The sequence below is a fragment of the Dicentrarchus labrax genome, unplaced genomic scaffold (assembly GCF_905237075.1).
Source record: "Dicentrarchus labrax unplaced genomic scaffold, dlabrax2021, whole genome shotgun sequence".
NCBI classification, from domain to species: Eukaryota; Metazoa; Chordata; class Actinopteri; family Moronidae; genus Dicentrarchus; species Dicentrarchus labrax.
In genome coordinates this window covers 25,544,602-25,560,537 of record NW_026136720.1, presented here as the reverse complement: position 1 = coordinate 25,560,537, position 15,936 = coordinate 25,544,602, and the positions used below count along the sequence as shown (strand labels likewise).

Below are 15,936 nucleotides of genomic sequence, written 5' to 3'. Positions count from 1 at the left end.
ATTATCATATTTTCTCATGAAATAAGTATTTGATCCCCTACCACTCTCTTTTCAACCTGTCTGCTGTAAACCATGGAGGTGGACACTCACTTCGCTTTCTCCGGGAATAACGCAACTTTACTAGTAATACCAACACTTTTTACTTCATAAAATAAAATCAATGTTTTATAAAAGCTGGATGGATAGGAATATTTGGTGTGTAATGGAGGTGTAATATTACCATACAATGTTTTTATTTTTTAAATATGACTTGCAACCGCAATACTCATAAGGAATGTGTTGGATATTGCATTAATCCTAGCAAAAAAAAAACCCACATAGAAAAGATAATACATTTAAAATTATTTTTTACTTATGGGAGTCATTTATTCTTCTACCTCGTTTTGGTGTGACTTTATTTTGCCTTATTGCATCCTGGAATGTTGAAGATGATGAAGTTCATTATTATTTATTATACGACGTGGATATGTTCTCCATGCATCTCCCATAGACTAATAGAACAGGCACCAAACAGCCTTAGAATGTTGGTTGATATAATGACCCTTTCTTCTTTTTTAGTTTCCTTAATTGTATAGCTACCACTTGAGGGCGGTAATGTATACTTTTGTTGTGTGACAACTGCCATTTTTCCTGCAGTCTTTGAAGGAAGCAATGAAACAGCGCGTGCGCTGGCCGTTAGTTCTCGAGTCACATTTGAAATTGAACCGGCAACACAGCATTGGGGAAGAGCAGCGGTGGTGAACGGAAAAGTAAACGTGTGTAAGTTATCTTAATGTATGTATTGGCAAAAAATATGAAAAGCACCGTTTTAGGTTCACGATTAGATAGACACACTATAGCGCGAGCCTCGTGGTGTCTAAGTCGGAAGCAACTTCCCTGTTTTCTTCATACTTAATGATGTTTGCGTTTGCGTTAACGTTAGTTTTTAACTTAGTATTTTGACCCGAGAGCGTTAATACAGAAGTATCGTTAGCGACTAACGTTAAGTAGGCCCAGACATAACTAACGTTACTTCTATTCAAGGTATTCATCGTATTTCTTCGGTTTCCCAGCTATTCGGCAGTTAAGAGGAAAGGTAAACAGTTGATAAAATTGAGCGACCAATTCACCGTTTTTGCAGTTATTGTTGTGAAAGGATATTACATCCTAGTCAAAGCCTTAACGCTCTTTAACGTATTTGCTGAAACTTTCAGTATATCTTGGCAGTAGTATATGAGGCAGAGAATATGTGAAAAAATCTAGTTCTTATGGCTCCTATTGCTCCTAATGGCATTTGCAAGAATCCACCCGGCCTGAACGAAGACAACCCATCAGAGGTGAGAGACTGGACATTGCTGAGTCTAAAATAAATAAAATAAAAGCGAAAATGCTTACTTCCTCCATAACCTCCCTATCTATAGTGCAACAGCGTGCTGCGTCTGATGTCATTGTTATTGTTCTTTTGCGCATTCGGAACCGCAGTTCACACTGGAATCTGATATAGGCCACATTTTAAAAGGTAATGTGAACAGCCAAACAAAAAATCGGATCTGAACAAAAAATTCGAATTGAGCTTTAAGACTTGCGGTGTGAACGTAGTCTAATTCCCAGGGCTTCAAATACAGATCATTTGGGACCCTGGGAATGAGGCTCAAGAAACAATTTTCAAGCTTCCAGCCCAGACCGTCTTGATATCTTTCTCGTCATTAAATGGTTGTTTTCATTTAGGCCCGGTGGATTCTTACAAATGCCATTAGGAGCACTAGAACGAAACAGAGGGACCTGATTTCTTTCACTTTGTCTCATTTCCTACTGTATGAACACAGTGAAAATCTCAGCAAGGGACATGACAAAACGTTTTTTTATATATAAAAGTTACCTACTGCAGCTTTAATACAGTTTAAATCCCACTTTTACATTTGTAAAACGTTTTCACCAGGTTAGCAGGTAAAATAATGTCTTAATGTCTGTTTTTAGTGACTAAATTGAATGTGTCTCTCTTTAAGGAAAATGAGCGATCTGGAGGATATCGGCCACCACATTCATGACAGAATATCATCCTTACAGCGCCTGCTGGATCTGTCAGTTGTTGGTATGACAGTGATTTATCTGAGACAGGACTGGTAACATTTAACACTGTTTTATTATGCAAAGCTAAAAGTAGTGTGTCATGTTTTTCTCTCTCTCTACATTTAGAACTGCCTCAACATAAAATTAAGAAACTTGGTCAAGAAATATTTGCACTTGAGAGACTCCTGGAGGAGTTTGAAAAATATGTTGGCCAACATAAGGAGCAACTAAAGCATCTGAAGGTAAACTATAAGCTTGAGATTTTGTAGCCAGTGCATAATCAGCACTTCATGCAGCTGCTTTACAGTACAATTCATCCATTTGTGAACTAGGTAAATTCAGCCGCAAGCCAAGTATAAACATGTAACACATGCTTTTTAGATGTATTAAATGTAGTTCTTAAAGGATCATTGTGTAGGATTTAATTCAATTCAATTCAATTCAATTTTATTTGTATAGCGCCAATTCATAACAGAAGTTATCTCAGGACACTTTTCAAATAGAGCAGGTCTAGACCGAACTCTTTAAAACATTATTTACAGAGACCCAACAGTACCACCATGAGCAAGCACTTGGCGACAAGGGCAAGGAAAAACTGCCTGTTAAAAGGCAGAAACCTAGGACAGATCCTTCGGCTCTAGGTGGGTGGTCGTCTGCCTCGACCAGTTGGGGTGAAAGAGAGAGAGAGAGACAGAGAGACAGACAGACAGACAGGTGCACAGCAAGAACAGTATTGGCAATGGCAATCTAGCAGGACCATGGCAGGAGGCTCCACCAGGATCCATGAGAACCTGCGAGACGAGAAAGCACAAGAACTCCGGGGAAGAAGTGAAGTTAGTAACATGCATTAATGGGACATGAATGAGTGCAGAAAGAGAGAGGAAGAGAGGAGCTCAGTGCACCATGGGAAATCCCCCGATAGTCTAGGCCTATAGCAGCATAACTAAGGGATGGTTCAGGACTCACCTGATCCAGCCCTAACTATAAGCTTTATCAAAGAGGAATGTCTTAAGCCTACTCTTGAATGTGGTGAGGGTGTCTGCCTCCCGAACCACAACTGGAAGCTGGTTCCACAGGAGAGGAGCTTGGTAACTGAAGGCTCTGGCTCCTGTTCTACTTTTAGAGACTATAGGAACCACAAGTAGCCCAGCATTCAGAGAACGTAGTGTTCTAGAGGGGTAATAGGGTACTATGAGCTCTTTAAGATATGAAGGGGCCTGACCATGAAGAGCTTTATAGGTGAGGAGGAGGATTTTAAATTCTATTCTACATTTTACAGGGAGCCAATGCAGAGAAGCTAGTACAGGAGAGATGTGATCTCTTTTTCTAGTTCCTGTCAGTACTCGTGCTGCAGCTTTCTGAATTAATTGGAGCGTTTTAAATTTAGTGTCATGTAGCGGTATAGTTTCAGATTACCCTCGTCTCACCCTTCTGTTCCAAGCGTGTAGGAGAAACAAGAAAGGCCCTAGCTACAGCCAGTGTTTGGATTGTCCATTCTGGGATATTGTAGAAACACTCTGTAGAAGAGGATGGCTCATTCTAAGGTGATCCTTATTTTCAGGAAATTATTTTGGCACCCATGTTAACAGGTTAAAGCAACCACACTGCCCATGTGAGTCTCAGGCGGTGCTGCAACCGTGCTTCGCTAGAGAGTCAAGGTCTCACCCATTTTTTCTGCAAGCAGTTCCAAGCAAAACTATACAGTGAAAATAATCTGTTTGTAGTTATATCGATATTATACCAACAACATATACACCTTTCACTACAGTTTCAATGTCTTATTGTTTTTATCAAAGGCACATTTATTTTAGTTGTGGCCTGCCAGAGTATCAACATTGACTTTCACATATTGGTTTTCTATTATGTTTACTATTTAAAATGGGTAAAATCCCATGCAACTGTAGAGCTGCATGCAGAGCATTGATTTGCTGAGCTCCCCATACCCTGCTCTTGCTCTCTCTCTCTCTCTCTCTCAAACAGACTGTAAATAGCCCCTCTTCTCCGTGCATACCTGATATCATATTCAATGCAGCAATGCGATTACCCTCTTCACTTTTTCAGCACAGTTACACAGAAGCTTTACCTTTGTCTTGTGAAGCTGCAGCCTTTATTAACTGATAAACTGTAACCTACACTGTACCTTTACTACTAAGCTGACAACTTCACTGCTCACTTTTTCCACACTGTCCCTTTCTGCTGTTAGTCTCTCTTTCTCTCTCTCTCTCTCTCTCTCTCTCTCTCTCTCTCTCTATCTATCTATCTATCTATCTATCTATCATATCTATCTATCTATCTATATATCTATAAAAAAAAAAAAAAAAAAAATAAACTTAGCACAAAAAGTAAGGACATTTGTGTTTGGTAGATTATTTCTCTGTGCATGCCACATGCATTTGTGGGATGAGCAGCAGTGCTGAGTATGTGGGTTGTGCCCATGAAAAATTTGCCAAATCTTTTCTGCCATTGCCAAACAGGTTATTTTGCTGTTGCTATTGACACTTGTTTTGAGCTTCTGGTCCCCCCCTGCCTGATTGGCAGCACCTGTGAGCATGGGCCCTATTACTGTAAGTACAGCTACAGTCAGGAAGTGTCTGCTCAAAGGATCGGCATGCCGCGTTTGACTGATCTGGATAGGGCCCTTGCGATAGGGCAACTTCAAGCTGGTGTTCCGCAAAACCAAGTTGCGGCATTATTTGGAGTGAGCCCTAGTACCATCTCCAAACTGAAGGCCAAGTTCCATATCACGGGGATGTCAAAGACAAAGACATGAAATAAATATACTTTACCATGATATTCTAATTTATTGAGATGCACCTATATATGGTCCTGCAGTGCTATGATCATGATGCACATATTTGCTATGGAATTTTCAATGGTGTGAACAGTTGACCTCTTATACTGATACTGTTTTTTTCGTTGTTGTTTTTGGCAGTTCTGTAAAAACATTTGAATGGTTTTAGTGACAGCCTAGATTCTTCTCATTATGAAAGTAGAGTACATTCAGAAAAAACTGTAATGATGAAGCACATTTGTTTTTGTTGCAGGAACTTGAGGAGTCATTCCAGAAGGATTTGGAGGATGTCCAGGACATTAGGGACAACATACCTGCACACATGCCTAGGAAGAAATGTCCAGCAACGTGAGACAATATGATGTTTATATGTATGGTAGCTTGCTAGGAATAGTTCAAAAATTTGTGCGCTTACAACAAATTGAACAGTCAATAAGTACAAACTGCATCACTTCTATTTAGATATTTAAAGAGAAAATATGTTAGTGCTAAAGACAGCAAACATCAGTTAATTGCTCAATGTTAATAGCTAACTCTTCTGATAATCAATCGATTGTTTAAGACATTTTTCAAGCAAAACATTTGATGGTACCATTTTTTTCAGATGTGAGAATTTAGTGCTTTTTTCTGGTCTTAACATTGTAGTAAACTAAATCTCTGGGTTTTGGACTGTTTCTGATGGCTGGGCCTCACTGATTACTTGATGAACAAAAACACAACTTTATTACTTTGAAACAAGATCATATTTTATGGAGTAAATAGTTTCTGTTTTAAAGTGCTTCTGTAGTTACCGTTAGCGTTTGTCGAAAACAGAAGTAGCTAGTGTGTTAATTTCAGCTTGTCTCTAACTCGGAGCTTTCAAATTTTAGGGCTCAAATGATTTTGATAGGTCTTTAAAAATGTATTTGATTATGAACTTAGCATGACATTGAACTAATGACCATTAATGCAAACTGTGCTCAACGTCAGGATTTATTAGAGCACACCCAGCTAATGTGTCGCCATGTGGCACCTCTTCTGACCAAAACAAGCTACTTCTTTAAGTAATTACTTAAGTTTAGTTTCTTTTCACATTGTAACATTTACAATGTTACAACCAATCAGTTGTGGCCCAAATGCTTGGTTGAAGCCTGTTGGAAATACATTTGGAGCCCACTGCACCTTGTGCAAGAAAACAAGCACATCACATGGAAAGTCACAAATGTTAAGTTGAATGTTCATGTAAATGTGAATAAATTCACTGACACTGATTACATAATCCTGGGACTTGATTTTCCTTAATATCTTATGTACTTTTTTGCCAGTATGGATGTGAAAAAAGTCGATGAATTGCATTCATTATGGTCTTAAAGGGTCTTAAATTTAACTTGTTGAAACCTGCAAAAATTACAAAAGCAATAGCATGCTAATAGAAAACAACTTTGAGCTCTGAATGACGGATTTCTCATGTTTAATGTTCTCATCTCTCAGTGGAAGTGAACCTGTAATGAACCAGAATGAGGCACCAGACATACAGCCAGCACAGCCGGAAACTGTCAAAAAGAACAACAAGAGCTTCGTCAGAGAGATGGAGTTTATCACGATGCCAGAGTTTGAGAACATCCCTCAGTAAGTATTTTCCCTCACAAATATCCAGCATGATATGATATGATGCGATGCATATTTGTTCATGATGGTTTTGGGTCATGCTGTAATACTGCAGCAACAATAGTAGTGTCTAGATCTTCAAGGACAGAGTCGTGGGCAATGAAATGTCTGAGTTGTCAAAGCAAATTGTCTCTGGTAGGTCAGGCTAATACTGACGAACATTACAATTCAATTCCATTTTCTTTGTACAGTGCAAAATCATAGCAGAAGTGATCCTTTTCATATAGAGCAAGTCTAGACCGTACTCAATTTGGAGAGACCCAACAATTCCCATCATGAGCAAGCACATGGTGACAATGGCAAGGAAAAACCTCCTTTTAAGGGGCAGAAACCTTGATCAGACCCTGCCTCAGCCGGTTGGGTTTAGAGAGGAGGGGAACCTCAGTGCATCATGGGTCCCCTGGCAGTCTAAACCAAAACTGGAAGCTGCTTCAACAGGAGGCAGAGGCATGCAGTAAAAATGTTTACACCCAGAGACTTACTTTACTTTTCAGTGTAGCTAATCTATATCTGCTCATCTAGGTGTCTGTTCACCACATTGTCCACTGGGATGGAAGCACATCCTCTCCTTACATTCACCCATACACAAAAGGCTGCTCATTAGAGACATTTCTGGCTTTTAATTTAGCTGTAGGTTAAACGGAAATTTTAATTTAGACTAGTCAGCTTCTCTAAAAGTAAGAAAACGCTTCACAAGTTACACTGTTGGATTCCCCAGTATAACTGGTTACATGTATTTGACGTGGTGCAGTTTGTTACATTATTGGCATTTACATGTCAATAAACACGTTGGTAGTTTCTCAGTGCTTAAAGTCATTGTAATCTGGGTATTTTCTCTTCAACACCAGTTCCACTATCTTCTTTCCACAGAATAGTGCCACCAGATTTGTTTTGAGGTTAGATGGGTAGAGAATGAAACTGGCTGCTAGAATCCCAAGCAGACCACCGTGATGAAATGTATTGACTATAACTTCTAAAGTGGGACAGCAGTAGCATTAGTGCAGGGACTAATGGCGCACATCCATACTGCTCATCAGCAGCTAACCAACCCGTTCACATACATTTACACTGGAGCTGGGGATTGAACCTTCTCAGGGCTCCAGACTAAGTTTTTGCATTGGTTGCACTGGTGCGCCTAACTTTTTTTTTTTTTAGGTGCACCAGTACAAAATTTAGGTGCACCCAAATTTTTCACTGCATCGCCTTTAACACCATAAGGTCACCTTTTTATCGCTCTCCATAACTTTCATATAATGTAAATGATTTTTAAACAAGAATAAGATGTAGAGAAATGCTTGTCTTTATTTGAAGCACAATTATATATAAATAGAAAAATAAAGTGCTTCACTGAGCTGAAATTGAACATTCAAACTAAACATTTGAACATTGAACAAATAAAAGTTTCGATACAAAGCGTTGTTGACCCGCTCACGAATGCACTATTTCCGGCCAAGGAGAACACAGAGAGATGATGCGCTTGCGAAATAAATTTGTTTTCACCCGGGCAGCGTCAGGTGCACCAGTGCGACCTAGAAAAAATATAAGTCGCACTCTTAAAAATTTTGGTCGCATGTGCAACCAAATTGGTTGCGCTCTGGAGCCCTGCTTCTGATTAGTGGACAACCCGCTCTACTGCCACAGCTGCCCTTTATCATTAAATAAAAAGTATAATGTTAATATAATAGTATAATAATATAAACTCCTCAGTATAAAAGTATACATTATAGCCTACAACTAGTATACTATCAGAATCAGAATCAGACATACTTTAATAATCCCGTGGGGAAATTACTTATTTACTAACTTCAACTCCAGTTGGACAATACAGCAGTCTAAGAAATACACAACCGACTTTTCTAGGTTTTGTTCTTTCATTAAACCCTTGTGCATGAAAAAATGACCTACAATTTTGGTTAGTCTCATATTAATTTCCTGATTTACTTTTAATTGCCACAAGGGGGAACCCGCATCTTTCCAGTCATTCCAGAATTCTAAGCCTGTCACCATGGCTTAAGGCTCTGCTTTCCCACTCTATCTAATAAACTGTTACACTGGATGTGTGGAAATACTATCGATTCCAAACTACAGGAGTAATAGAACGTCAAGGAGATGAGGGTCCTGTCTGAGGTGTCCTACTTTAAAAATAGGCTCTAGTTGCCTGTGACCCTGCAAAGAATAAGTACTTCTAGATAATTGACATTTTCTTGTGCACTCCAGGGAATATCAATCAAACTGGTGTTGGTGTATTTATTTAGAAAGGCTTGTATCTGTTTTTTGCAAGTGAACTCTTCAAATCAATATCTAGGACATGGGTAAGTATGAGAGGTAAACATTGGACATTTGATTTCATTAACTCATTCAGTGTGCGTGTATATGTGTGTCCTTTTTTAAGCTTTATGTTGTTTTGTAAAGCTGAACGTTGTTTCACTCAGGTACATGAAAGGACGTATATCATACGATCAACTTAATGCTGCGGTGCAAAGTATTAACATAGCTGTAACAGCCAAGTACAAGATCCTCCATCAGTCGGTGAAAACTCTCAACAATCATACACGCAAGCTGCACCAGCGCTTTAAGGACCAGGAGACTAAAGTAACAAAAGGTACTCACAGTTTGATGACACCTTGCAATATACATTGTCTGATCAATACTATAACCAAAGTTCTATCCTCAGTGAAATCTGATGAGACATTTTGATCTGATCCCATACATCAATATAGCAGTGTACTTAGTTATTACCACATTTGTTATTATACTGTAATATATATCATCAGCTCTATATTCTTAGTCTGAGACTCCCCTAGAGAAACTTTTCACGATTCACTATTAAAGAACATCCTTATTTATCTTACATTGGCTCTTCATACTGCTCCTCATGAAATTGATGAAATTACGGGAACTTGCAAAAATTGCGGGAATTTGCAAAAATTGCGGGAACTTGCAAAAACTGCGGTTTGTTGAAAGGCTACTACCTTCATGTAAAGAGTTTATTTCTTATTACTTCCTATGCTAAGCAAGAATACTACATCACAGAAAGTGCTGGGAATATTTAAGTTCTCATCTTGTTTTATTTCAGACCTTAATAAACACATGGCTCAAACTTACAAAACATTGATAAGTCAAACAAGTTCTGTAGCTAGTAACACCGGGAAACTGCTTTGCTCGGTCTTTTGCACTTATTTTTGTTGGCAAATGAGACTGATTTGCTGGCTTCATGATGGCTTCATTGCAGAGTTTGCAGCTTTTTGATGTTCACGTTGCGTAATTACGTCACTTCATAACGTTCCAATGGCAACAGTGGAAAATGGCTGCTCTCGTGTGAAGTAAACGCAACATTTTTCAACTTTCTGCTAAGATATGTGCCTTTTTTGCAACGAAAATGCGGGGATTATGAAATCATGCAAGCCCCGCATATTTTGCGCGGACATCGGCAATTTATGCGGCAAAAGTGCAGCGTATTTGAAAAAATGCGGCCCCTGCATAAATATGCAGACTTTGGCTGATTATGCATTGAATTATGCGATCGCATAATTGTGTTTTTCTGGAGGGACTGGTTAATGGACACACACTGCTCAGGAGGCCTATGTTAACAATATGTAAGCCCTCCCTCCATTAAAGCCCACTTTCTTTTGATTGGCCAGCATGCAAAGAGGCTGCACCAAGTGCTTGTGAGCCCCATTTCATCCTCTTGCTATTGTGCTCCACAACATTACAGTTTGAAAATGGGGAACATCTTTTGGTGAAAATTGGTTATACTTCTTTGTTTTCCACAGCAAGAAAATCAAATTGTAGAACAGCGCATAGACCTTTTTAAAAGCTAAATAACATAAGAACAAGGTTTTCGACTTCTTGTCAAAATCAGCAAATATTTCTGACTGACAGTACACTGGTCTCACTGTTGTGTTGAAATGTTTTTCAGGTCAGTATTTCGTGGTGGAGGATGACATTCGTGAATTTACTCAGATGAAGGTGGACAAACGATTCCAGGGGATTTTGAACATGCTGCGACACTGCCAACGCCTACGGGAGCTTCGAGGGGGGGGGGTCATCCGCTTTATGTTGTTGTAAATTAACAAGACTCAGACAAGAAGACAGATAGCTATTTCAGTGTGGCTGTTTTTTTTTATTATGGTAACATATTAGGCCAGCAGTTTGCATATGTGCATATTTCCTGATTAATTGTTGTCACATTATTTTGAGGCTTTTACAGATTGAGAGGTTTTTGATTTGTCAGATGATTCAGCACATTCTTTGAGGTAAAACATTGTGTCCCTAACAAAATGGGACAGGACTGGAAAGAGTACACATTTACCACCTTTATGTACACATAATACTGGAATATGTATGCTGATGTATGTTGTGGTATAAATAATGTTATATCTGTATTTTTAAGAACAAAATAAAAAATATACATGTGATTAATACATTGAAAGCCTTATAATTAAGTATCCTATATTAAAGCTTCCCTGTTTACCCATCAGATTTATGTTGACAATATGGGAAATGTTACTCAGATTTATTGCCAGGTAGGTTTTTACACATACGAGGAATTTGTCTTGGTGCAGTGGTGCATAAAATACACAATCACACAAAAAAATACTTTTAAAATATAAATAAATTAAAGCTGCAAGCAGCATTGGGCGGGACCTCGCACTCCACGCAACTCTGGGCGTGGTGCGGCCGCGTCACATGCCGCCGTAACACGTTGGACCACAACATGAAAATTTCACGTCACACCACTCCCAACCCCTCATTGCCAGAAGCTGAAGGAGACCACTCTACATTGTCACACGTTTCAGACACTGCAAAAGACTTACGCTTTCATAGAGAGACTCTTCACTGCGAAAGGTGGAAATTCAGCGCCACGCCACGGACACAGTTTGACGCACAGTAAATATTTGATTAACTTCGGATCACCAATGTGTCTGGATTGCAGTGATCGAATATGAAGTCAATATGATAAAATCAGTAGGAGTTAGTTAAACAAGAAGCCCTGAAATGCCGGAAATGGCATTACAGTGTGAAATTCAATTCATACTGGCCAAATTTGACGGCACGCCACGGACACGCCCTTCAACGTACAGTCGCAAATAGCACGGCGTTCAGTCAGCTACATTTTCTGACTGTACTGACCAATTTTGAAGCAGATCCGATAAATTCCCTAGGAGGGGTTCATTTAAAAAACAAGGCGAAAATTCACCGAAAATGACCAAGGAATTCAAAATGGCCAACTTTGATGGCACACCACGGACACGCCCTTCAACGTACAGTCACAAAAAGCACGGCATTCATTTTTTTGGGGGGATGGGTCCAAGAGGCTTCTCTGTAGGCCTCGGCACGTTACACTTGCCTACCAAGTTTTTACATATTGGTGAAACGTGGCGCCAGGGCTGCTTTGTTGAAATACTGTAGGGGGCGCTACAAACACGATTTTTGTTGTGTGAGCTACAGGCACCAGTCTACACGCGTCCTGTGAGTTTCATATTCATAACTATTACGGTCTCCGCAGAGTGATTTACCCTGCCACCAGAGCGCCACCCAGTGGCGTGGTTTATTTTTCCTTTTTTAGCAAGCCTCAGGGAGCCATGGGCAATCATCGTACCAAGTTTCATTTAAATCACACTTGCTGATGTCGAGATATAAACTTATTCTTTTTAAAGAGCGCCACCTTGTGGCGATGGCCTGAAATTGTGCACGATGCTTAGTGAAGACATAAGGAAGTATTGATCCAAGGTTGGTGTCAATCGGACATACCAATGTGGAGAAATGCCCCACTTCCTTTTTTGACGAAAAATCAACAGGAAGTGCTAATTTAATAACGTGCTTATTTTTTTACATATCAAAATGCTTTAAATTACTTTTTTTGCCAGGACGGTCTCCAGATGCTACGTGAAAAGTTTCGTGGGAATCGCACAACAGCACATGGGTGGAACACGAAATCGTAGTTTTTGGACATTTCCAATTTTCAACCATCCCGCGCCCTAGCGGGAAATGCAGCTCCATTCCCCGAACGCGTGGATATAAGGTTTTTGAATGTGAGACAAATGATGCGGGAGTTATTAGCCTAAAACCACTTTTCTTAATGATAGCGCCACCTAGTGGCCGACCCCAAAGCGACCATAGAATTTCAGTGCTTTCACCAGGCCTGACAAATTTGCCAAATAAAATTCATGCAAAGTATATGTTCAGGGGTTCTGAATAATAATAAACATAGCAAAAACAATATCATCCTTCCAGTTGATACTGGCTCGGTCCGTAATAAAGATAAGAAAACTGTACAGAAAATGGGAGTGCACTAATGTAATGCATATATACAGGGTAGGTATAAGAGTCAGTGTCAGTGGGGGATCCTGGCCCTGTTAATGAGGCCAGTTGCAGACGGAAAGAAACTGTTTTCATGGCGTGAGGTTTTGGTCCTGATGGACCGCAGCCTCCTGCCAGAGGGGAGTGATTCCAAGAGTTTGTGACCGTGGTGTGAGGGGTCAGCCACAATCTTGCCTGCACGCCTCAGGGTCCTAGTGGCATACAGGTCCTGGAGGGACGGCAGATTGAATGATACACTGCAGTCTGCCCTTGTCCTTGGCAGTGGCAGCAGCGTACCAGATGGTGATGGAAGAGGTGAGGATGGACTCGATGATGGCGGTGTAGAAGTGCACCATCATCGTCTTTGGCAGGTTGAACTTCCTCAGCTGCTGCAGGAAGTACATCCTCTGCTGGGCTTTCTTGGTGAGGTCCTGGGTGATGATGGTATCCAGGAAGCGGAAGGACTCCACAGAGTCAACTTGGGAGTCACACAGGATGATGGGGGGCAGGTGGGGCTGGGTTCTTTCTGAAGTCCACAACCATCTCCACTGTTTTCAGAGTGTTTAGCTCCAGGTTGTTCTGGCTGCAACAGGTCACACATCAGTAAAACGTTACACAAAAAGCAACAAAAAAAACAATCACCAGCCTCCAACCTACTATTTTTAGCTTCTCACAAGGCTTAACAGCTTCTGACTGTCCCTCATATTACAACAGAAAGTCTGACATCGGCCTAGCCTGTGTGACTACAATGTTAGCCACATTAGCTGCTAACCTACACAATAAACAGTAAAACAACATTAAATAGAGAAAAACTTACAGCTTCCAAGTGTTGATTTTTTTCACAGTTTCTGGGTTGGTAGGCCACCCAAATACCTAAATATATGTGTAAGAACATTACTAAAGTGCATTTTGCATAATATGTCCCATTAAAGCATTATACACAATAACGTATAACAACAACAAACATAACATTTGCTAACTTAAACTGATTGTCCAGTAAAAAACAGCTTTCCTCAAGATAACATTTATTCTTCCTCTCAACTTCCTTTTATTTGTATATTAGAGTTTCCACTTTACCTTAGGATGTCATACTTTTTCAGTCTTTCGACGGGTTTACAAGCTCTACCAGACTGTCATTATCTGACCTTCTGGCATGTTTCTGTTAAGGCCATTACCTTCACTCCATACCAAGAGCCCTGTTGTTGTGTGCCTGTTCCTTGGCTCTATTCATGGTCCCTGAGTTCACTGTTGCTTCTACTGAAGTTGTAGATGTTCCCTGTTCCTTCTCACCTCCCCTCCCATTGGTGAGTTCACCTGGTATAGCACTGAATACTGTTCTCCTGGATTACAGATGCTGGTCCTTTACATGTCTTGTCCTAATTCAACTGTTTGTTGAAGTAGAATGCTTCTTGTTGCTTAGCCTTAGCATCCCTGATTAGGCCACTTAGGGATGAGATGTTTAAGATGTTTCTTTTGAGAGAAGGGAGTGTCGTTCATGAGCAGTTCAGCTGGGATTTACACCAGTAGAGGTTGCTGGTGTTGCTCTGTGGCAACATTGCGTTGCGTTTACTTGTTTTCCTGACAGAAGGGCATGTTTCCACAGTGCATATCCAAAGATATGATTCATATGATATGATTCATATCCAAAGATTCTGTTCTAGAAGCGCCGCAGAGTGGCAGCTTGAGGCAACAGCTCCCACTCCGCCTCTTATTTTTTCGCCTTAAATCTTACTAGTTCTTTACTTCCTTCTTAAATAGCACTGTATTTATTGTTGTAAACAGACCTCCAGTGTTGATAGTTATTTTTTTTACTTTTTTAGCTGTAGTTGAACTTAGTTTTTTTTAATATAAACAATGTGTAGGAATGTGGACACAACCACCACACAACAAAACAGGTTGCTGTGCACCTGTCTGTCTGTCTGTCTGTCTGTCTGTCTGTCTCTCTCGCTCTCTCTCTTTCACCCCAACTGGTCGAGGCAGACGACCACCCACCTAGAGCTGAAGGATCTGTCCTAGGTTTCTGCCTTTTAACAGGCAGTTTTTCCTTGCCCTTGTCGCCAAGTGCTTGCTCATGGTGGTACTGTTGGGTCTCTGTAAATAATGTTTTAAAGAGTTCGGTCTAGACCTACTCTATTTGAAAAGTGTCCTGAGATAACTTCTGTTATGAATTGGCGCTATACAAATAAAATTGAAAATTTAAATTGAAACACCGGAAGTTATTCACGTGAGGACTTCCTATGGTATTGGGATTTACGTGTCGCATGCCCGAGGGAGATCCCGGTGGAGTTAAGGAGACGAAGGAGAGGAACCAGAGCAGGCATGTTGGTGAGGACCAAAAAGTGGCACTGGTCAACGGACAGCAGGAGTATCGGGAGTGCAGCATATTATGTCTGACGGAGACATGGCTGAATGACATTACACCAGACTGTTCAGTGGAACTAGCCAGTTTTTCACTAGTTCGGGCAGACAGGAAGAAACAGAGCGGTAAAAAGTCTGGAGGAGGGCTCTCTCTTTGTGAACTCTAAATGGTGTAACCCTGGACATGTTGTCAAGAAGGCAGAAATCTGCACACCTGATATCGGACTTCTAGCCATAGGGTTAAGGCCATACTATGTGCCCCCTGAGTTCACAGCCACTATTGTCGTCACTGTTTACATTCCTCCATCGGCAGTAGCGGCGCACGCCTGTGACGTCATCCCAGGGAAGCTGAAAGCCATCATGGACAACCCCTGTCATCCTCTCCACGCTGAACGGAGGCAGCTCAGGAGCATCTTCAGCTACAGACTGACCCAGCCCCGAGCCTCAAAGCGGTTTGGAGGCTCATTTTTACCATCTGCCATCAGACTCCACAACGCCACAGCTCGCAGTTACTCCAACCCCAGCAGATAAAGACTGGTTTAGAACTCCTACCTACAACGCACAAACCTTTTGCACTATTTATATTTAATTTCCACTTAAGTAGTTTGGTAGTTTTAGTTTAGTTTTTTAGTTTTAGTCAAGTTTAATTTTCTGCTCATATTTTGGACTCCATGTGCTACTTGAACAACAAATAGTGTATATACTTTAATTTATGGTTTTTATATCTTCTAATATTAATAATATTAGCAATTATTTTCTGTGATATTCTATTCTATTTCTATTCTATT

General features: G+C 40.4%; 1 protein-coding gene across 2 annotated transcripts; it reads left to right on the top strand.

The window, feature by feature from the left end:
• Nucleotides 1-636: 636 nt before the first annotated feature.
• On the top strand, nucleotides 637-10,913 carry ska1 (spindle and kinetochore associated complex subunit 1). 2 transcript variants are annotated; one of them, XM_051383336.1, is made up of 7 exons: nucleotides 637-759; nucleotides 1,986-2,071; nucleotides 2,176-2,291; nucleotides 5,094-5,188; nucleotides 6,311-6,448; nucleotides 8,920-9,089; nucleotides 10,407-10,913. In XM_051383336.1, the coding sequence occupies exons 2-7, from the start codon at nucleotides 1,990-1,992 to the stop codon at nucleotides 10,553-10,555; spliced, it is 750 nt and encodes a 249-aa protein (XP_051239296.1). In that variant the 5' UTR covers nucleotides 637-759; nucleotides 1,986-1,989; the 3' UTR covers nucleotides 10,556-10,913. The 2 variants fall into 2 exon arrangements, with proteins under 2 accessions (XP_051239296.1, XP_051239297.1); XM_051383337.1 differs by having other exon boundaries at nucleotides 638-755.
• Nucleotides 10,914-15,936: the final 5,023 nt, after the last annotated feature.

Excerpts from the sequence above, each read along its gene's own strand:
- ska1 (XM_051383336.1), top strand. The coding sequence starts at position 1,990 with ATGAGCGATCTGGAGGATATCGGCCACCACATTCATGACAGAATATCA. Across the intron at positions 5,189-6,310 it reads AGGAAGAAATGTCCAGCAAC|TGGAAGTGAACCTGTAATGA; the intron begins GTGAGACAATAT and ends CTCATCTCTCAG. Across the intron at positions 9,090-10,406 it reads GGAGACTAAAGTAACAAAAG|GTCAGTATTTCGTGGTGGAG; the intron begins GTACTCACAGTT and ends AATGTTTTTCAG.